This window comes from Pseudophryne corroboree, chromosome 1, assembly GCF_028390025.1.
Source record: "Pseudophryne corroboree isolate aPseCor3 chromosome 1, aPseCor3.hap2, whole genome shotgun sequence".
Taxonomy (NCBI): Eukaryota; Metazoa; Chordata; class Amphibia; order Anura; family Myobatrachidae; genus Pseudophryne; species Pseudophryne corroboree.
This window is the reverse complement of record NC_086444.1, coordinates 710,201,545-710,226,210: the sequence shown is the minus strand read 5'-3', so window position 1 is coordinate 710,226,210 and position 24,666 is coordinate 710,201,545. Positions and strand designations below refer to the sequence as shown.

General features: G+C 42.6%; 1 protein-coding gene across 7 annotated transcripts in view; it reads left to right on the top strand.

The window, feature by feature from the left end:
• The window catches only part of ADGRL3 (adhesion G protein-coupled receptor L3), a 1,270,535-nt gene that overhangs the window by 1,087,611 nt on the left and 158,258 nt on the right, over window positions 1–24,666 (top strand). For 2 of the 7 annotated variants that reach the window (XM_063914936.1, XM_063914964.1), the window contains exon 22: window positions 8,192–8,320. The exons of 3 other annotated variants lie outside the window; for them this stretch is intronic. In XM_063914936.1, coding sequence (XP_063771006.1) covers window positions 8,192–8,320 — 129 coding nt within the window. The remainder of the gene's footprint in view (window positions 1–8,191; window positions 8,321–24,666) is intronic. 2 more of the 7 variants (XM_063914980.1, XM_063914972.1) reach the window with 1 other exon arrangement.

The window sequence follows — 24,666 nt, the reverse complement described above, 5'->3', positions numbered from 1 at the left end:
TGTCAGTGACAGCCTCTCTCCCTGCCAGCCTCTCTACCCATCTTCATTCTGCACAAGCCTTTCTGCCTATCTTCTGTAGTGACAGCATATGCTAATCCTTATCTGTTCTTCTCAAGCCTACACCAGCTATTTTCTTTTCTGCACTAACCTCTCTGTCTATCCCGTACTGTGCCAGTTTCTGTCTTCCCCCTATGACAGACTTTGCACTTGCCCTGTCTGTGCCAGCCTTTCTGCCCTTGCTCCATCTGTGCCAGCCTTTATTTCCTTCCATCTTTGCCTTCCACTCTGCCCTCCAATTGTCTGTTCCCGCTCCTCTACCATTCCCTTGTGTTAGTGTCTCCCCCGTTCATCTGTCTGTGCCATTTTCTCACAATCTGTCTCCTGTTTGTGTAAAGTATGTCTGTTGCTTTTTTCCCCCTTCTTTGTGTATTGGGTTCTTATTTTTTTTATGTCTTTCCTTTTTGCCTCCGTGCCATTGTGTTTGTGTATCTATGCAATGAGTGTCTCCCCTTTTGTATGTCTGTTTTTATCCCTTTAATCCTCTCTTATCTGCCCTCCACATCGGTTCTGCATTTGCAAAATCACCCATTTTTGCCATTGTGCCCCTCACACTTTTTATCTTGCCAAACCATTCATTTTCCACTTTTCCCCTCTTCCATCACTTAAGCGAAATGGATGAATGGAGACACAACTGCGCATCACTAGAAAACTGAATCTGAGGATGGCAGGTAAGCACAAACTTCTGAGTTTAATAGTTTCCTAAGCACTACATTTTACTAATACTAAATTTTAGAGTTAAGTAGGCTGCTGGTAAGGATGGTAAAGGACTGGTGGTAGCAGGGTAAGTATGTAATATGGATGGGTCACCCAATAGATCTGAGATCTCATTTATTAAGTGGTTGTCACGTCTGAAATTATTTGTGAATCCGGACTAGGTTGAGCTACTGCGTTTTGGCTTGAGATTGTAGGACGGAACTGGGCTGGTTTAATATAGGACCTACTCATTCACAGATGTGGCAGTTTGGCGATGTAGGAACACCTGCTGAATACTGTATAATGGGAGTAGAGTGGGTGGTGTGGTACCAGCTATATGGGAAACTGGAACACTGGGATGATGAGTTACCAGTGCAATAGAATAGCTGGAAAGTTCAACACACTGAGGATATACCATCACTGGGATGAGATAAAACAGTGAATCTGAAAATGCTGCAATGGGTTTGCAAGAGCAGCTTTACTGGAACGCTGGGATCGAATGCACCAGTGAATAGAATAATGCCGCAATGGAGTTGCAGGAGCAGCTCTCCAGGAATGCTGGGATAGGCTGTACCAGCGAATTGGGTAATGCTGCAATGGAGTTGCAGGAAAAGCTCTTCAGGATCACTGGGATTGGCTGTACCAGTGAGTCTGGGTTTGGTGCAATAATGAACTGAGCAGCCCTTAAGGATCCCTGGGATTGGCTATACCAGCGAATCTGGATATGCTGCAATGATGAACTGAGCAACCCCACAGGATCACTGGGATTGGCTGTACCGATGAATGTGGATATGCTGCAATGATGAACTGAGCAGCCCTTCAGGAACACTTGGATTGGCTGTAATAGTGAATCTGGATATGCTGCGATGCTGAGCTGAGCAGCTGAACTGGATTGCTCAGAAAGCCAGAGTGTACAAGAGATGGAAACTGCACTTGTCTTGAACTGAAAAAAGGAGAGCCTGGAGCTCACTACAGGTTGATAGACAACAACGCACTGGCGATTTGCCTGTGCTGGGATTCAGGATTTATACCACTGGCTTGCAGCTGATTGGCAGTAATGATCATTTTTAATAAGAAGGGGGTGCCAAAAATGGATCATGATTTTTAATTTGGAAGAGGAGGTAGAATTTGGGTCTGGGTCTCATACCCGTGGTATTACATATTAGTTAAACCACTCCTCTGAGATATTTTTTATGCAAATTTTTCCATCGCAGTTATTTGGCTTAAAAGCTGGGTGCCACATGCTTGTGTTTGCCTCCCAGACTGAAAGTTGCCAGCTAGCCCCTGGTACTGTCATCTGCTTACTCCATACTCATCTCTTCAGCTTGCTTCTCAATTGCTATTACTACATTTTGTATTGATCTTGGCTATTTTCCTGACTATTGTGGTTATATTGCTGTAAACTCACAGTTTCTATACCAGTCTCCAAAACATTATTTACCAAGATTTTGCCTGTGTCTTTGTTCTCATAGTGTAAACAGTGTATTGTGCAGCATAGTTAGCATTAAACGTTTCTGGCCCACAGGTCTGAGGTCTTGTGTTTAATACCCACCAATGCTCTATCAGTGTGGAGTGTGTATGTACTCCCCTAGTTTATATGGGTTTGTTTCTTCTTGGTGCTCCTGCTTCCTCTCACAGTCCAAAAACATACTGGTACAGTATGTTAATTGGATTCTGACAAAAATGAATCCTAGTGTATATGTGTGTACACATACATAGAATATTTTCAGTGATGCCATGTATAAATTGTGGAGGCTTATTGTATGTATAAATTGTGGAGGATTATATCTGTATATATAGATACTGTCTGTTTTGAATATTGAATCAGAGTTACACCTTGCCTTGTACCATATTTGTGGCACGGATTTGTTTAATGAGAGTAGATTTGCCCAAACTGTATGTAAATATTGTTGGTTTTGAATATGAGTTGCTTTTAGCCCCCATACTATATTTGTGGCACTGATCTGCTTTATGAGAGTATATTTACCTACTGTATATAGACATTGTCTATTTTGAATATTGAACCTGAGTTACAACTTGAACCATACCATATTTGTGGAACTGATCTGGTCGATGACTCTATTTTGTACTCCCTTTGGGCTGTATTATACCTGTATGATTAATGGCTATGTGAAATGTAACGACACAGCCGGCGCATTGTGTCGCGTAGTGGTAAAAGACACGCAATTACTTTCCTAGCCCTGGTCCAATCCCATGGACTACACTAATTGCCGATCTGTATTTGGCTATATACTAGGCAATATTGTATTATATTGTATGATGTTATTGTTACAAGTGTACAGTTATGTTTATCTGCTATATTTGGAAGATGTAGGTTATTTAGTTATACTGTGTGCAATGTAACTGTTAACAGGATAAGTGGAGGCCAGAGCTGTTTAATATAGTTAAGTCAGTCCATTGTAATTTAAGTCCAATAGCTGCACAATCAGATGGGAGTAAGATGAGCAGGGTAAACAGTAAACAGGTTATGTATGGGCCTGCAGATAATCTGATCATGTACACCCCATTGGTGTGCAGGAACCCAGACACCTCGTCTCCACTCCTCTGTGACACCCTAACTGACCTGCTTGTGTGAGGCATAGACGGGGAAGGTGGAACAAGGGTAGTGACCTCGACTGAGGGACAGAGAGAGTGTGAGCTGTGGTAAGGGTAGAATGTTGCAGGTGACTGACTATGAAGTAATGTTCTGTCAGGAGTTCCAAGAGGGAATCGTTGCATAGAATTGGATTACAGAAGTGTGCTGAACTGTGTTATAACCTATTCTGTCAATAAACCACGGTTGGTTTTCATCTACCACCAAGCTTGAGTTATTTGGAACCCGATATCTTCACATGGTACATGCTGGATTGAACCATATACTGTAGGTCATTATCCATTGATCATTATTTACCTATTATCATCGGTATCTGCTGGTTTGTATTTTCTGACCTGTAACTACAAAACTGAATTTATTAGGCAATACAAACAGTTTAATACAACTAGATTAATATATTTGCTCAGATAACCACATATCATATTTACTATCATGTGTTGTTTGCCTGTGTGTTTTTAACTTGATGTTTTGTATCTTTGTGTGTCTAGAACACCATGTCATATGTTAATACACAGTGCTAAAAGTGGTCCTAGAGAGGTGGTGGAACACAAACAACCCCCCCCCCCACCACCACCCACCCACCCACCCATACCACCTGTGCACCACAATAAGGGGCGTGGACTCAAAAAGATTCTTATTCACATTACACCACATAGCAGTGTCCCTTATTCATATTATAACACACATTAGTGCCCCTTATACACAAAGCCCACAGTAGTAGCACCCCAAATACACATAGTACTGCCCCTAATACAATGCCCAAAGTAGTAGTGCCCCTTATGCAATGCCCACTGTAGTAGTAGTGCCCCTTATGTAGAGCCCATAGTATTGGTGCCCCTTATGCAGTGCCCCTTATGTCTCCAGAAGTGAAGTGCACCCTATGCAATGACCTCATTAGTAGTGCCCCCATGTAGTATTGCCCCCCGTAGTTATGCCCACAGTAGTTATACCCTGTTATGCCCCCAGTAGATATGCCCCCTTTAGTTATGCCACCTGTCCACTCCCCCCGTTCCGGCTCACTTTGACCTCTGGTAACACATATCAATAAATGTGCCTCAAGAGAGTACTTTTTCTGTTTTTCCCTGCGATGATTGAACACAGTGTGTATGCCTGATATGCATATGCCCATGGTTGCTAGTGACATCATCAGATTTGATGTGCTGCACATCAAATCTGATAATATCGCTAGCAACACCATGTATGCTAAAGAAGGATGGATAGATCAGCTGGGTACACATGGCTCCATTGTGTACCCAGCTTAATACCAAGCGCACATGACACTTTGGAGAGTGAACAGGAAAATACTTTGCTCAATCAATTTATAGGTTTAAACAAGTGCTTGTAAATGAGCCAAGAAAAAAGCACCAAAAGTTTACTCCAGCAGATTGCAGTTAATCAATGTAAATGCCACCATTGTATCTGTAATTAAAATGTAAAATACTGCCCACATCTACAGTACAAATATATGAAATGCCACTTACCGCGTCAAGACACTTCTGCTAAGAGTAGGCCTGACCATAAAAAATTGCAGCCTCTTTATCAGTTCATGCAGTCATGTGTTTTTAAACTTTTGGAGAGTGTGCATTTATATATCCTTATGTTTTAAGTAGAAAGGGCATATATTTCACAATCTGCATTAATAAAGTGAATGTGATAAACATCTTTTGTCTTAATTTGCATTGTGAAAAGAATTATTTTCACGCATATTTACAATTATGATCTTGCTGGAAGAGCCCATTCCATCGAAGAGTTGAAACAGAGTCTGCTTCCTGGTTTGGTGCTTCCTGTCGATTCCTTGGCACACACTGCACATGCTCAGCTGCAGTGAGGGGGCACAGAAAGGGATCTGAATGATTCCTTTCAGAAAAAATCCCTGATTCAATAGCCCGTAGGCTACTATAAATTCCGGAATGTTTCACATTCCAGAGGTTGGTAAATCTGACTGCATAGCAAAAAAAAAAGTAGCAAATAGTGCTTTGGAATAGGTTATTTAATACGGGATCAGTATGCTATCAGTATGATATCAAATGAATACACAAAATCAAAATCAATACAAATACGCCAAAACTCTTTAAAAACATTGATATTAAAATAACATTATTCATAAATGTTACATCTGTCAGAATCTATCTCCCAGGAGAATTGCCATCCAGTTCTCAATTAATCTAATTATTCAGTACCAAAAGGAATTAGTAAATCAGTAATTCCGCTGTGTCAACAAGCAGCTTAGCTCCTAATACAATTTGTTAGGTTAAAATAGATTCCATAGGTATTCAGGCAGCAGCAATTGTTAATAGAAAAGCAATTAGACAGAAAACTGTTGCATAAGGTGCTTCTGCGTCCTATTCGCATATCGATGCAAATGAGATGCATTTTTGGCAAAAAAAAGATGACTGACGCTAACGGAGTTACCCGGGACTTGTCAGCTCAGTCACGCCAGGCATCTCCCGCTACGTGGTGTATTGAGGTAAGTCCTGTTGCGCCGGTATTCTGGCTGCCTGCATTGCCAGCTGTTGGGATTCCAGCGTCAGTATCCTAAACGCTGGGATCCCGACAGCTGGTAAATTAAACATATACCTCTAAGGGATATATTTACTAAAGTGAGGGTTTTTAGGAGTGGAATGTTGCCTATAGCAACCAATCAGATTCTACTTATAATTTATCTAGCACCTTCTGGAGCAGTGGTTCTCAAACTGTGTGCCTAGGCACCCCTGGGGGCCTTGGGGCACTTGCAAGGGTGCCCTGAATTGGTGGCTCAGGACCAATTAAAATTATTTACGGCCAATGTAATTGACAAAACCAGTGCTTGTGGCTTCCAATCATAAAATATGTGGACAAATATATGCAGATCTTGTCCTTCACCACTTAACTGAACCTAAGGATGAGATGCTGTGTCTCAAAAAAGTTTGGAAACCACTGTTCTAGAGGATAATAGACACACACACACACACACACACACACCCACACACACACACCCACCCACCCACCCACCCCGCATTTGCCTAGGAAGCTGCATTCAGGGACAGAGAACAGTGAGTTTAGAGTATAAGTGTACAGAAAATGTACTTATAAATGTAATATTAAAATTTACTAATTCCAGGATGCCCAGCAAGTTTGGAAATTTTAAATTTGTCTGTAACTAACTACCTAAGATTGAAAGGAACAAATAGGACATTAATGTGAATATTAGATGCTGATACTGGCTATTTATCAATTTAATGTAGAAGATACAATATATCTGGACTTCACACTGTGTCTTGGGGATTTCGGGCTGTGGCTAGGGAGTGTTGAGTTACCTAAGCTTACAAAACTTGTAAAATGTATTAGCCTTAAAGGTTCTACTGAGGTAAATGAGGATTAAGTATTTGATTTTGCTATATACTAGAAATTCTTTTGATCAGTGAAAACTGTTACAAGATGTCAGATGATGAACCTACTTCAGTCAGTGTCTCCACTTATCTTCACTTCTAACAGCACCCTACTGTCATCATTCCACCTAGTTAAAGAGTAATAAGCACTATATGGTTAACTATATTTGTTGCTGCTAAGCACTGAGGTAAGTTGCAGGAGATATAATTATAGAAAACATGTAAAAAAGATAGATAAATCCATATTAATTATCTCTTTAGAGATAACATACCCAACAAAATTTTACAATTAACCTCAAAAAGCCAGCGCTCAAGTTTAGCAAATAAAGTAAAACCTGGAAAAAACATTTTTTACATTCAGAAAAAGTAAAATATGAAGTATGTACTTATGAGTCAATGTTTGAATGTCAATCCTGATCTTTTATAGAGGATTTGCACCTGGTGATATCCATGCATGCTCACATAGCCATGTCTCAGATTAATGAGAGCATTGATAAGTTCATGAGAGTCACCATTGTGACAGTGAGCCGATGCAGAAGTTTTCATGGATGGGATGAAAACATGTCCCTAAGTGTATATGCCATATGCAGGCTCTTTGTAACTTACTGTACCTTGTCATGCATCATGCATCACTAGTCTCTCATCAGATAACACACAATTTATACTCACTCATCAGCCATCATAGATCTCTCAACACTTCTCATACTAATTTTTTTTTCTCACACATAGCGCTCTTGTTAAATGATGATGTTAGGCTGATTCAGTTGTTTGACAAATGATGATCTCATAAAACAGCTCTTGACCACAGTACAATATTGTAGTATGATTGCCAATCACTTCCTTTAATAGTGTAAACACTCGCAAAAGGCTCCTTACGTATATACTGTAATAGTGTTTTGGTAATTGAAGTAAAATAGTGTAGTGTACGATCTGCTTTCTATCCTTTTATCCTATGAAACAAATTGATTGTGTTAGACTTTGAATTGATCTACAGCTCATTTTGGGTCTGTGGGTTATTATATTTCCATTATCCTGTATATATCAGAAAAATATCCTTTCAAATTTTTGTATAAATCTTATATTTTACATCATGTATTCATTTCATTTTTCTATCTACCCCCCTCCCATTATAATACATTTTCTATATAGTTTACAGTTTGGGCTGACAGACCATAGGAGTGTAGATTGGGGGTACATGGCTAATCAGAACATTTAGATAAAATACATATTAAAACAAAATGCAATATCTTTTCTACAAAAATAGTATATTTGATGTTTTATTCTATTTTAATTGCCAGGCTGCATTTACAGTATTTGTTGTTTCAAATATCAACTTTCCTTTTACATTGACTCTTATGGTTATCATTCACTGATGTTGACATGTTTTCAGTTTTTTAACTACAGACTCTTAACTGATCATTCTTGACTTATTTTTTTTTTTATTGGGCAATTCTAGGAGCCATGGCTAACCATCTAATTACCAATGCTCTGCTTCGTCCTCGTGGCACTAACAATCCTTATAATACATTGCTCGGGGAATTGGCTGTCTATAACAACCCTTCTGTAAGCATATACAAATTACAAGGTGTGCTGGAGTTTCTCTTAAATATTAAAAACAATCACAGCGTTCTTGTTTCCTACAATGTAGTAATCATTATCATTAGTTCTATATTATGACTGCTGATGCACACTGTGGACCTCATTTACGACACATACTGGATGCACACTGCAATTGCTTTGGTTCTGCATTGGTGTGCGTATATACTGTAGTCCATCCAAGTCACTTCATGGTGGACACCTGCTTTTTAGAGACCACTTCAAATTAGACATGCAGTTTGTAGGCCAAAAAAATCTAAAGAGGTTCCCTATGCAAAAGAGTAAATTCTCCATGCAGAAGAGTAATTTCTCCATTAAAGTCCAATCTTTTAACACTGTAGAGCCCCCCCCCCCTCCTTTCCCCTTTGCTGCAGTGTCCCGTGGTGGTGGGGAAGTTGGGGTGTCCCCTACCACTCACTGTCTGCTTAGCAGAGCAGCTGTGAATATATGCTGTGCGCATATGCACAGCATCTGTTCATGGGAGACAGGGGCTTGGGGCATGGCCAGCAGCTCACAGAGCGCTGTACAAGCCCCCGCTATAACAAAAACGGCATTTCTGCAAAGCCATGTCCACTTTTGCCATTGGTGTGGTATACAAGTTAGAGAGTTAAAAGATAGACAGTCATTAGGTTGACACCATATGGTTGACAGGATCAAAAGTCCGACAGGGTCAAAGAGTCGACAGTCAAAAGGTCGACGGTCAAAATTCCGACATTCAAAAGGTCACAGGGTCAAATGTTGACACAAAAATGCTGTGTTTTTAAAATAATTTTCCCCAAATGTGTTAAAATTTGTTTGCTCATCACGCTACAGGCTCAGTGGCTCGCTCCTCTTCGTTCGCCACAAGATTACTAAAGGTAATAGTTTGTGGCATGGATTGTAAATTAACAAAAAAGTTGTAAAAGCAAGAAAACCACAAAAAAACATGTGTCAACAATTTGACCTTGACGACCTTTTGACTCTGACTTTTGACCGTCGACCTTTTGACTGCCAAACTTTTTACCCTTTCGGACTTATGACTGTTGACCATATGGTGTCGACCTAATGACTGTCTATCTTTTAGCTGTCTATCTATCAACCACCTCCCTTTTGCCATGGCCATGCCACTTCTCAGGCATGTGCAGGAGTCCTGACTTGGCTGTGCTCATAATGTTTGGAGGTAGGATTCTAGGACATTCACATCAGTCTCTGCCCCATTTGAGCTTACTTACACGCTTGGGCTAATTTTTTTCAAAAGCCAATTAACCTACTAGTAAGGTTTTGGACTTGAGAGAAAAAGCAGTAGTACCAAGAATAAACTCTTACAAACACATGGAGAATATACTAAATCCACACAGTAAGGGCCCTGATGGTAATTAAACACAAGACCCCAGTGCTGTGAAGCAGCAGTGATAACCTCTGGGCCAGCATGCTGCCCCAAACAATTAAAGTTTTCTTCTTCCTAAAATACTGCTTGTATTATTCTAATTTACACATTAAATTATTAATGAGAGTCAGTTGACATAGGTGCCAACTTTAGTACATGTGGCACTTGTGTGCATTTGAAGCTTTATTTCACATTGCTCAGTATGCACCTATAAACATGCTCAACAGACTTATGAAATGATGTTGTAAAGTGCATCCCATTATAAGTGTAAACATTATGTAAGTATCATTGTGTCTACATTAGGGGTGTGCGCCAGCCCCTGTTATGGGATTTGGCTTTGGTTTGGATCTGTATCTCATTCGTGTTTTGGATCTGTATTTGGTTTTGCCAAAACCGCCTTTGTGGATTTTGGTTTTGGTTTTGTATCCGTATTTTTTTTTTTTACATAAAAACATTAAAAAAAGTTGGCCTGTTTTTGTTCCTATGGTATTATTAACCTCAGTAACATTAATTTCCACTCCTCTCCAGTCAATTTTGACCACCTCACAGCTCACAATATTGTTTTAATCCAGTTCAGGCCAAAAGGTTGCACCGAAGTAGCTGTATGACTAAGCTAAGTGACAGCAGTGGGCGGCACAAACATGTGGTACTTTAACTTACAACATCTAGGATACAGAATGTAACTGCAGTGGCAGACAGGGTGGCAATTTAATAAACTATGAAAATGTTTGTCGTCTACACAAGTCAGCAATCAGGGGCGGTGCTAGGGTGTTTGGCGCCCCCCTGCAAACTATAAATTTGCACCCTCCCATACTCCACAAAGGGATAGTGCGTGACGAATGCATGCGCTGCAAAAAAAAAAAGTGGTGTGGTCTCACTAAGAAGGGGCATGGCCACTCAACCGTGTACCCACATTTCAAATTACGCCACACAACAGCACAACCTTATTCACATTACACCGCTCGTAGTGCCCCCAATTCATATTACACCACAGTAGTGTCCTTTATTCACATTAAGACATACAGTAGTACCCCCCATTCATGTTAAGCTACACAGTAGTACCCCTTATATATACAATTCCCACAGTAGTAGTGCCCCTTACATGTAATGCCCACAGTAGAGCCATTTATACACATAATGCCCACAGTAATGCTTCTTACACATTATGGTGGGGACACTTATGCACCTCGGGAAACAATCGGGCAGCCTATAAATTAAATGGGTAATTTGTAGGGGAAACAGTAGTGGAAAAAGATTTGGGGGTGCTCATTGATAATAGACTTAGTAACAGATCCCAATGTCAAAGTGCAGCAACAAAAGCAAATAAGGTACAGTATTAGGATGTATAAAACGGGGAATTGAGACAAGGGATGAGAGTGTAATCCTGTCACTGTATAAATCATTGGTACGGCTACACCTTGAATATTGTGTGTGTAGTTCTGGGCACCGCACTATAAAAAAGATATCTTGGAACTAGAAAGGGTTCAGAGGCGAGCCACCAAACTGATCAAGGGGTTAGAGCAGGGGTAGGGAACCTTTTTTCTACCAAGGGCCATTTGGTTATTTATAAAATCCTTCGGGGGCCATACAAAAATTATCTACTTAAAAATTAGCCTTCCCCCAGTCAGTTGTTATGCCCCAGTAGATATACCCCCAGTCACTTGTTATACCCCATTAGATATGCCCATAGTCAGTTGTTATGCCCCATTAGACATGCCCCCAGTCAGTTGTTATGTCGCATTAGATATGCCCCCAGTCAGTTATGTCCCATTAGATATGCCCCCAGTCAGTTGATATGCCCCCAGTCAGTTGCTATGCCCCATTAGATATGCCCCCAGTCAGTTGTTTTGCCCTATTAGATATGCCCCCAGTCAGTTGTTATGCCCCCTAGTAGTGCCGCTTACACACACACACACACACACACACACACATTAAAAGGGAAAAAAAACACAATACTCACCAGCCCCGCTCCTGTTTCCGGACCGCTGCCCTCCACCTGGCTGCTCGCTCCTCGGAACTATGGGAGTGCCACACATGCATACTGCCTGAGCTGGAAACCAGATATCAGGAGTGAGCTCCTGCCTCTGGCTGCTGATGAGGAGAAGGAGCCGGGCGCCGGCTGGTAACAAAATCTCAGCAGGCACCCGGCATCTCCCTCGGTTAGGTGAGCCTGACGGGGCCTGATCAAGTGGCTTTGCAGGCCTTATACGGCCCGCGGGCCTGAGGTTCCCCACCCCTGGGTTAGAGGCACTGGACTATGAGGAAAGGCTTTCTAGGTTAGATATGTTTACACTCAAAAAGAGGCATCTAAGAGGAGACATTATTAATATTTACAATTATATAAAGGGACAATACAAGGATCAGGTGATTTGTTTATCAAAAAGGCTCTACACCGGACACGTGGGCACCCTCTGAGGTTGGAGGAGAGAAAGTTTCAAACCAAAGAAAAGGGTTCTTCACAGTAAGGGCTGTAACAATTTGGAATTCTCTGTCAGAGAAGGTAGTAATGGCGGACTCAGTTAATATGTTTTAAAATGGATTAGATAAATTCCTAGCTGAAGGAAATATCCAAGGTTATAGCAATTAAAGGAAGAGAATGCTAGAAAAAGCATGAATTATAGCTGTTATTTAGACCTATAAATATAACTTAATATGGTCATTATAGTTAAGTAGTTATATACTGACTAGTGTAGGAATTATAATACAGGATGAACTCGATGGGCATTTTGTCTTTTTTCAACCTCATCTACTATGTTACAGTGTGCAATGAGGTGGGGGGCCCAGGCACATGCACACAGGAGCATGCCAAGACAAAGCCCTGCACCGCCTCCCCCTGCCACCTCCATTCAGTGCCCTAGAGTATGACAGAAAGACAGCAGGGGCATAGGGACAGAAAGAAGCTGCAGGGACAGAGAGAGGCAGCAGGACATAGGGACAGAGAGAGCCAGCAGGGATGTAGGGACAGAGAGAGCCAGCAGGGATGTAGGGACAGATAGTGCCAGCAAAGACATAGGGACAGAAAGAGGGGCAGTAGGGACGAAGGGACAGAGATAGGCAGCAGGGATATAGGGACAGAGAGAGGGGCAGCAGTAATATACAGTAGGGACAGAGAGAGGCAGCAGGGATGTACAGACAGAGTGATAGTGCTGGCAAAGACATAGGCACAGAAAGAGGGGCAGTATGGACGTAGGGCCAGAGAGAGCCAGCAGGGACAGAGAAACAGAGAGCCAGCAAGGACATAGGGAGAGAGAGAGGGACAGAAGGGACAGAGAGAGGGGCAGCAGCGATATACAATAGGGACAGAGAGAGGCAGCAGGGACATAGGGACAGAGAGAGGCAGCAGGGACATACAGTAGGGGCAGAGAGAGGCAGCAGGGGCATAGGGACAGAGAGAAGCAGCAGGGACATACAACAGGGACAGAGAGAGGTAGCAGGGACATACAGTAGGGACAAAGAGAGGCAGCAGGGATGTAGGGACAGAGAGAGGCAGCAGGGATGTAGGGACAGAGAGAGGCAGCAGGGACATAGGTACAGAGAGTTAGCAGGGACAGAGAAAGGCAGCAGGGATGTAGGGACAGAGAAAGGCAGCAGGGATGTAGGGTCAGAGAGAGGCAGCAGGGTTGTAGGGACAGAGAGAGGCAGCAGGGAGTAAGGACAGAGAGAAATGCTTCAGTTACATACTGCACCTCCGTAGTGCAGCCTGGGACTCCCATGAGCACTCCTCCCACCCTCCCCCACCTGCATGGGGGCACCCCCAGCTCCTCTGTGGACAGCCTCTTCATGTGATCTGCCAGCAGCTGTGGAGTCAGAATCTGCCTGGGCAGGTGTCCAGGGGGCTACCAGAGAGCTGGGGGATGGGGGGGCACATGTGGCCGTTCTTTTGGAGGGGGAGCCACTGGCCTTAGAAATTACTGGGTACAGGGGGAGCTGCGGGCCCTGGAAGCATTGTGGGCCCCAGGGAGACACAGTGGGGGAACTGAATATATAGAAATACCTGTGTGATACCCAGAGATACTGTACCACACTATATGGATAAAGCTGGCCACTCCACTTACTTGGCTGGCAGGTCTCTGGCAGGCAGGTAGGCTTGTCCCTCTGGCAGGCAGCAGGCTGGTCTCTGGAAGCAGGAGTCCAGCTTGCTCTCACTATGCAGCAAGGGCCAGGGGAAAGTAGAAATGGAAGACACAGTTAATTTCTGCTTCCACTTCCTGTGCACTGTGTACAGCATACCTCCCTGTCTGCCTGTCATGTAACTGTAGTCCCACCCCCACAAAGCTGCCACTTCCCCTGCCAGACCCCCTGTGATCAGTCATCAGTGCTGTGAAGACACTGCAGTGATGTGTCACGCTCCATGCTCCACAGCAGGCAGGCACTACTGGATGTATATTGCCTTGCCTATCAGCCAAACGGGTGAGTGGGGAGGAGGAGGAGCGCTGCATCTGATAGCTCTACTCAGCAGAGGGAGGAGAGAGCAGGGCTAGCAGTGAGGGAGAGTGGAGGGAGCATGGCTCTTCACACTGCCGGTGCCGCTGCCTGTCACACGGTTTGACAACAGTGATTGGCTGACAGCAAAGTAGCAAATGGGGAAGAGCGCCTCTGTAACCTGGCACATCCCTGCTTTGCTGAGCGGTCAGCGCTGGCACTGTCAGGAATGCTCCAAACAGTGCATAATGCAAAGAAAAGAGGTGCAAGATGGAATTGTCCTTGGGCCCTCCCACCCACATTTCTGCTGTTTAAATTAAACAGGACATGCACAGTTTAACAAACCCATCACTCAAGCGACAGGGACTGCAACTTGTGGCTAAAATTATTTGTTGGTTTGGGCCCCCACAAAACAAGCTGTCAATGGGCAGTGGACACTGCTGTCAATGATCTCTACGTGCACAAACTGGCTCTACATAGGCAAGATATCTTCGTCGTCATCATCATCATCCAATTCCTCACCTACATCTTCTTCACACACTATTAATTCGCCCCTACTGGAATCCACTATTAAATTTTTGGACGTCAGTGCCAGTAAAGGTCTTCCTCAGGGTATTTGAAATTCCTTTTGATGAACATCATCTTTTCCACCTTTTGGGGCAGTAACCTCCTACGTCGAATGCTGACAAAGGTTCCCAGCTGTGCAGAAAACTCTTTCTGAATACACACTGGAGTGTGGGCAACTTAAGTGAAGCAAAGTCAGTTTGTACAAGGGCCTCCAAATTGCCTTTTTTTCCAGCCAGTGGTGAAACAGACGGTCTCACATGCCTATTTGAATGCTATCATAAAAATTATCAACCATGAATATTACACTGCGGTCTGGCCTACAGTTTTACAACATGTGTATGAATATTAAGCTGCGGTCTCACCGGCAGTGTCACAGAAAAATAATAGAGCAGTATATTGGGGTATAGCACAAAAAAAAAAATTATATATATATTTTTTTTAAATAATATTTTTAGCTTTTTTTTTTTTTTACACTGGGGCAGAGCCCCTGGATGGATGGACAGAACACCCCTAGATGGACAGAGCACCCCTGGATGGACACAGCAGCCCCGTTATCAGACAAAGCAGCCCCTTGATAGACAACACAGCACCCCTTTATGTACAACAAAGCACCCATCTGGTCTGAGAGTGTCACAGATAAATAATAGTATAGCACAGCGGGCTATACCAAAAAATAAAAAAAAACTCCCCCCCTGCACCTTCCCCCCCTCTCCCATGTCAGTTTAAAAACCCACCCCCCAGGGTGTGTTTTTGATAGAGATGTGCGGCGGGCACTTTTTGTGTTTTTGTTTTGGATCTGTATCCCCGCTCGTGTTTTGGATCTGGATAGGTTTTGCCAAAACCACCCTTTCAGGTTTTGGTTTTGGATCTGGATGATTTAAAAAACAAACATAAAAATAGCTAAAATCACAGAATTTGGAGGTAATTTTGATCCTACGGTATTATTATTTATTATTATTATTTTATTAACAGTTTCTTATATAGTGCAGCAAACTCCATTGCGTTTTACAATTGGAAATATCAATGATATAACAAAACTGGGTAATAACAAACAGTCATAGAGGTAGGAAGGCCCTGCTCGCAAGATTACAATCTATAGGGAAATAGGCATGGATACATGAGGATAGGTGCTATCTATTGCATAGTTGTCCACCAGATTGCAAAAGTTCATGGTGGGCTGTATGATATGGTCACACAGCAATGATGAACCAGGGTTAGGAGGAAGGGAAAGTGAAGAATGAGAAGACGTGAGGATATGTGTGGACTGTGCAAAGTGGATGCAATTTGATAGGAAGGTTTTTGAAAGTTATGTGGGCAGTTCTGGAATTTGATATGCTTGCCTGAAGAGGTGAGTTTTCAGGGAACGCTTGAAGGTTTGGAGACTAAAGGAGAGTCTTATTGTGTGTGGTAGGGCATTCCACAGGGTGGGTGCAGCCCAATGAAAGTCCTGCAATCGTGAGTGGGAGCGAGTAATGAGTGTGGATGAGAGATGAAGATCTTGTGAAGAGCGAAGAGGTCGGGTTGGGAGATATTTTGAGATAAGCGAAGTGATGTACGTTGGTGTAGTTTGGTTAATGGCCTTGTGTGTAACTAAAAGTATTTAATATTGAATATGGTAGAATACAGGTAACCAATGGAGGGAATGACAGAGTGGATCTGCAGACGATGAACATCTAGCGAGGAAGATTAGCCTCGCAGCTGCATTCAAAATGGGTTGTAATGGTGAGAGTCTTGTTTTTGGAAGACCAGTTAGGAGACTATTGCAATAATCAATGCTGGAGATAATGAGAGCGTGGATTAGAGTTTTAGCAGTGTCTGGTGCAAGGTATGGTCGTATTTTGGATATGTTTTTTAGATGCATGTAACATGATTTTGAGACAGATTGAATGTGGGGTACAAATGAAAGATCAGAGTCCAGGACCTATCAGGTTGGTACCTACTATTGGCCGGTGGAAATACAACCTCAATAACATTCATTTCCAGTCTATTCTGAACACCTCACAATATTGTTTTTAGGCCTAAAAGTTGCACCAAGGTAGCTGTATGACTAAGCTAAGTGACACAAGTGTGCGGCACAAACACCTGGCCCATCTAGGAGTAGCACTGCAGTGGCAGACAGGATTGCACTTTTAAAAAAAACTAGTCCCCAAATAGCACATCATGCAAATAAGTAAAAGAGCTGCAATGACGTAACTGGAATTATATGGCAGTACCACTGGACATATACGGCAGTACCACTGGATTTATACGGCAGTACCACTGGACATATACGACAGTACCACTGGGCTTATACGGCAGTACCACTGGACTGGATTTATACGGCAGTACCACTGGACATATACAGCAGTATCACTGGAAATATATGGCAGTACCACTGGACATATACAGCAGTACCACTGGATTTATACGGCAGTACCACAAGACTGGATTTATATGGCAGTACCACTGGATTTATACGGCTGTACCACTGGACATCTATGGCAGTATCACTGGAATTATATGGCAGTACCACTGGACATATGCGGCAGTACCACTGGATTTATACCGCAGTACCACTGGACATATACGGCAGTATCACTGGAATTATATGGCATTACCACTGGACATATACGGCAGTACCACAGGATTTATACGGCAGTATCACTGGACTGGATTTATACGGCAGTACAACAGGATATATATGGCAGTATCAATGGAATTATACGGCAGTACCACTGGACATATACGGCAGCACCACTGGATTTATATGGCAGTATCACTGGACATATATGGCAGTAGAGTAAAAAGAAAAGGTACAATCTCACTGTTTGCGCTCCAAATGTCCCTTCACTTGGATAATCCTCACATCGATGATAAATACATGAAACAGAAAATAAAACACACAATAGTGTAATACTGTTGGTAAATAAAGTTCTTCTCCCCTGTGCAGCGGAGATAATAAGTGATGGAAAAAAAGTCCCAGTAGAGATCAAACGTCCACCTTCTTATGGGATCACCCGAAATGATGTGATGATAACTTGACAATGGGTTCTTACATGTATGCTTACTTGTAAAAATATGGTAGAACACACGTAAAGGTTTCTTTAGAGGAGGTATTTCTTCCTTTCTCTTTAAGCCATATAATATGGATGGATGCCACTCATGGAAAATGTTATGTGGAATTAAAAGAGGGGAAGCCAAATTAGGGCAAAGAAAACCCCTTTTATTTTTTAAAAGATACAAACAAACAACCAATCGTACCCAGAGTGGGAAACAGAGATGAATTTCAGCTGACAAAGTTACATCCGGATATAACAAGGTCATATGCTCCCCTCAATGAATACACTGGTAAAGGACTTCAAAGTAACACTGTGTCGATGCGTTTCGACGCTCTGCGGCGTCTTTATCAAGATAAAACAGTGTATTTCACTAAAATAACAAAGGTATCAATAAAAATACATTTCATGTTTTTGATAAGGCAACTAAAAGTAAAAAATCACAAAATGACACATGGAACATACCACTGGTGTGCAGCATCTCATGTCTGGTCAGCTGAATGAAGTGATACACTAACTGACTTCTCTTAAATAACAAGAACCTGGTGTATCATTAACCAATTGTCCAATGAATTGTGATATGCTTTAATGGACATTTGAATGCACCAATCAAAAAATGAAACTTATTTGCATAATGGGCGCCAAACTAAAATCCCCTTCAAGATATTGCCCTACATTAACATCCTGCGATTTAACATCCAGGCTAATAGTACAATTCCGCGTCTGGTTGCCGAGACAACCCCCCGGAAGTACTACAGGTCACTTCCTCCCATCTAGTACTTAACACAACTGAGCCTGCGTTACATTATAATGGTAGCGGCTCACCCTAAACATATCCACATACACTATGTAATGATATTTCACTCAGCCCTCGTATTATACATGCGTATCACACAGCTCCGCACCACCAGACAGCTGTAATTTTACACCCGGGTTAGCAGTATGGTGTTGTATACGATTGCTATAACAACCGTCCGGAACTACTCTGATACGTCAGGTTCAACGCCCGTCATAGCCGGACCCGCCCCTCTTACATCTATCAGGTGATGACACATCGCGTTGCCATAGCAACCCGCGAACGGCTTAAATGTGCATTAAAATATATACAGTCCTGCGCTGTACGGCTGGGCATAAGATATAAATCCCCAACCACATATACATGACCTCTATTTATAGATGATAGGAACGGACGGGTATGCCTTACATATGGGATAATAATTGCCCACAACAAAGATGGCTACCATTGCTAAAAATTGCTATTATTAGATACCAATGGGATATATAAACCAAAACTAGAGATACATATCTACTTGATGGAACATATGCAGCCAGTGGTTAGCAGTATGGTGTTGTATACGGTTGCTATATCAACCGGCCGGAACTACTCTGACACGTCAGGTTCAACGCCCGTCATAGCCGGAACCGCCCCTCTTACGTCTATCAGGTGATGACACATCGCGTTGCCATAGCAACCCGCGAACGGCATTAAATGTGCATTAAAATATATACAGTCCTGCGCTGTACGGCTGGGCATAAGATATAAATCCCCAACCACATATACATTTAACCCGGGCAGAGTATATCACTGACCTCTATTTATAGATGATAGGAACGGACAGGTATGCCTTACATATGGGATAATAATTGCCCACAACAAAGATGGCTACCATTGCTTATATTAGATACCAATGGGATATATAAACCAAAACTAGAGATACATATCTACTTGATGGAACATATACAGCCAGTGAAAAAAGGACACCAAAAGATGTTTGAGATATTACAAAAACCATCTGATTTCAAAATCATGATTCAAACCGTGTGGCTTAAGGCTGTTAAATTCATAGATGTTTTTCATTTCTGCTTTTGCCAACCTATTATCTCTATCTCTAGTTCTCCAATTGTTTTTTATCCATTTCAGGGCACAAAAACTTTTTATTCCTTTAACTGACTTATCATGTTTCTCTTTAAAGTGTAATGAAAAAGGATGATTAATATTTCCATTGGTGATATTTCTCACATGTTAAGACCATCGAATTTTTACTTGGCGTGTGATTTTTCCTATCTATAGTAGGTTACACTTGCATACAATGCCATATATGACATAGTCTGTGTGGCATGTAATGAATTCATCTATTTTTATAACTTTCTTCTCCCAACAAAAATTGGTAACTTTGGATTCACTACTTGGACAAGATTTACACATTTTGCAATCCCCGCAACGATAAAAACCCTTATTCCTAGGGAGAAACCGTTTACCATCCATATGTAATGCACTAGATACCAAATTATTTTTGATATTAGGTGCCCTCCTATAGGTAAACTTCGGTCTCTCGGGTAATACATTTCTTAAAATTTCATCTTTAAGGAGGATCTTCCAATTATTCCTAATGATTCCCTCGATCTTTTTATATTGTTTGTTAAATTGGGTGTGAAAGGATACTTGGAAATTGGTGGCAAACCCTGTAAAAATTATTTGGATTAAATAGTAATAACTCCTTTATTTGGAGTAAATAATATATAGCACAGGAGAGCACCACTGAATTTATATGGCAGCACCACTGGACTGTACTTATATGGCAGTACCACTGGACTGGATTTATACGGTAGTACCACTGGGTTTATACGGCAGTAACACTGGACTGGATTTATACGGCAGTATCACTGGAATTATATGGCAGTATCACTGGACATATACGGCAGTACCACTGGACATATACGGCAGTACCACTGGACTTATACGGCAGTACCACTGGATTTATAAGGCAGTACCACTGGACATATACGGCAGTATCACTGGAATTATATGGCATTACCACTGGACATATACGGCAGTACCACAGGATTTATACGGCAGTATCACTGGACTGGATTTATACGGCAGTACAACAGGATATATACTTCAGTATCAATGGAATTATATGGCAGTACCACTGGACATATACGGCAGTACCACTGGATTTATATGGCAGTATCACTGGACATATATGGCAGTAACACTGGATATATACGGCAGTACCACAGGATATATACGGCAGTATCAATGGAATTATATGGCAGTACCACTGGACATATACGGCAGTACCACTGGATTTATACGGCAGTACCACTGGACATATACGACAGTACCACTGGGCTTATACGGCAGTACCACTGGACTGGATTTATACGGCAGTACAACAGGATATATACGGCAGTATCAATGGAATTATATGGCAGTACCACTGGACATATACGGCAGTACCACTGGATTTATATGGCAGTATCACTGGACATATATGGCAGTAACACTGGATATATATACGGCAGTACCACAGGATATATACGGCAGTATCAATGGAATTATATGGCAGTACCACTGGACATATACGGCAGTACCACTGGATTTATACGGCAGTACCACTGGACATATACGACAGTACCACTGTGCTTATACGGCAGTACCACTGGACTGGATTTATACGGCAGTACCACTGGACATATACAGCAGTATCACTGGAAATATATGGCAGTACCACTGGACATATACAGCAGTACCACTGGATTTATACGGCAGTACCACAAGACTGGATTTATATGGCAGTACCACTGGATTTATACGGCTGTACCACTGGACATCTATGGCAGTATCACTGGAATTATATGGCAGTACCACTGGACATATGCGGCAGTACCACTGGATTTATACCGCAGTACCACTGGACATATACGGCAGTATCACTGGACATATACGGCAGTACCAATGGACTGGATTTATACGGCAGTACCACTGTACCACTGGACATATGCGGCAGTATCACTGGACTGGAATTATACGGCAGTATCACTGGACTTATACGGCAGTACCACTGGACTTATACAGCAGCACAGGGACACCACCACTGGACTGATGCAGGACAACACAGCACCACTGCAATGGACTGGACTTATACAGCAGCACTGGACATATGGCAGCAGAGGACACCACCACTGTTACTGGACTGATGCAGCACAAGACACCACCACTGGACTAATGCAGAACAACACAGCACCACTGGACTTATACAGCAGCACTGGACATATGGCAGCAGAGGACACCACCACTGTGACTGGACTGATGCAGCACAAGACACCACATTTGGACTGATGCAGAACAACACAGTACCACTGGACTGGACTTATACAGCAGCACTGGACATATGGCAGCAGAGGACACCACCACTGTGACTGGACTGATGCAGCACAAGACACCACATTTGGACTGATGCAGAACAACACAGCACCACTGGGCTGGACTTATACAGCAGCACTGGACATATGGCAGCAGAGGGCACCACCACTGTGACTGGATTGATGCAGCACAAGACACCACCACTGGACTGATGCAGCACATCATAGCACTGGACTGGACTTATACAGCAGCACTGGACATATGGCAGCAGAGGGCACCACCACTGTGACTGGATTGATGCAGCACAAGACACCACCACTGGACTGATGCAGCACATCATAGCACTGGAATGACACACATAAGACAGAGCAGGTCGCCAACCCACTTTCCCACACAGACAGACACTGAGGAGAGAGACACGTCCTCTCGCAACACTCTCCAGGACTGGAGTGAAAATGGTGGTGACGCGCGGCTCCTTATATGGGATCCAAAACCCGCGAGAATCCGACAGCGGGATGATGAGGTTTTACCTCGCTCTGGTTTCTGAGTCAGGCGGGAAAACCCGAGCTGGACATGGATCCGGGCTCGGGGCGTGGTGTTCGGTAGGGTTGGGTACTCAGAGAATTGAACCCGCTCATCTCTAGTTTTTAAATAAAAAACCTGACACTGAAGGGGTTAAATAACTCAGATGTTATTGTTTCTTATTTTAAATTTTCATTTGTTATTTCAGTCTCCTAGTATGACTATTATTGATACCGTAATTTAAATATTTATGTTGCTAATACTAGCCTATTAATCTCTATTTTAAGTCTTAGGTATTGTGATCCCACACCTAACTCGGAGTGCGGTGGTAGTTTGGCAGTAAGAATGCCATATAGCTCCCCATAGGTTATACATCGCTGTCACTGTAAGTATATTGGATAGTGTGTGAAACCATCTTATGAGTCAGTGTTGACAAATCTGGAGTGCCAAAATGAAATAAAACACTGTGAATAGATTTATTTGGTGAACTAGAGAGATCTCATACATTATACTTCTATAAAGGCCCCCATCCACTAGTCCACTAATCTGAGCTGCATGTCACATCAGATTTCTATTGAACTCTCCCGGCAGCTTCCTAGGAATCAGAGCGGATCTTGGGTTTAATTTTCACTATATTCACTTCAGATATATTTGATGCGATCTATCATGTGCCAGATCGCATCAGATATATCTGATACACACATACTACATGTGATTGATCTGATGCTGCTGCTGCCACCGCATCCTGTGGTGGGTGGGAGTGGCCAGGGAGATGCCAGTCAAGTGACACTTCAGATGAATCTGATGCGATACATCTGAATTAAAAAAAATACATTCCGATGTGCACCTGATTTCTTTAGATTCAGATAAATCCTTGGTGCTGCACCAAGGATCTATAGCTCAGACATATCTGTCACGGGACTGTGCATCGGATTGGAGGAGCCGTCCGATTTGACGCTTTTCATCAGATTTGTCTGTCAGGTGCATCGAAACCTGATAAAAACTGCTCAAATCGGACTAGTGGTTGGGGCCTTAAGTGTCACTATATTTCCTGCATTAATGTTTCTATTCATCATGATACATTGTATCAGGGTCCAGTGTTATGGCACTGTATTGTTACAGTTTAACCAAATCTAGGAGATAGATGCTATATTAGAGAACCTATTGCTGGATTTTTACAGCTGCAGCTCACAATCACATATCTTAAACTGGCTTACACACTGGCAGATATATCTGCAGTTCAATCGATCTGCAGATATACTGTATCTGCAGATGGATGCTTATACACACAGAAAGATGCACCAATATATCTTAAAGAAATATCTGCTGTTAAATCTATCTGCAGCTATATATGCAGATGGGGATTGTTCATACACACTGAAAGATGCACTAATATACAGTGGTGGTCATTCCGAGTTGTTCGCTCGCTAGCTGCTTTTAGCAGTATTGCACACGCTAGGCCGCCGCCCTCTGGGAGTGTATCTTAGCTTAGCAGAATTGCGAACGAAAGATTAGCAGAACTGCTACTAAATAATTCCTTGCAGTTTCTGAGTAGCTCCAGACCTACTCCTAGATTGCGATCAGCTCAGTCCGTTTAGTTCCTGGTTTGACGTCACAAACACGCCCTGCGTTTGGCCAGCCACTCCTGTGTTTTTACAGGCACGCCTGCGTTTTTTAGCACACTCCCTGAAAATGGCAAGTTGCCACCCAGAAACACCCACTTCCTGTCAATCACACTACGATCACTCGAGCATTGAAAAAATGTCGCTCGAGCTTGTGCAAATCTCCAAAGTTTTGTGTCAAATTACTAAGCGCATGCGTGCTGCGTACCATGCGCATGCGCATTTTCCACCTAATCACTGCGTTGCGAAAAACGGCAATGAGCGAACAACTCGGAATGACCACCAGTATCTGCAGATATATTGGTCATCTGCTGTGTTGCACAGCAGATGCAATATATCTGTGAAAGAAGTTTTTCACAGACATATTGCTTGTACACACCTGCAGATCAGCAAAAGATATATTGGACAACCAATTGATTGGCCAATATATCTGCTAGTGTGTACCCAGCATTAGTCATGTGGTGTAATCGGTGCTTAAAGTGGTCATAGAGAGGTGGTGGAACTCATCCCACCCCTATGCCTGTGCAATAAATGGATTTGCACGCACCTGTGGCATGTGCTATGATAAAAGGGGTGTGGTCTCTAAAAGAAAGGGGCATGGTCACCCAATAGTAGTGCCCCTTATACAATGCCCTCAGTAGTAATGCCCCT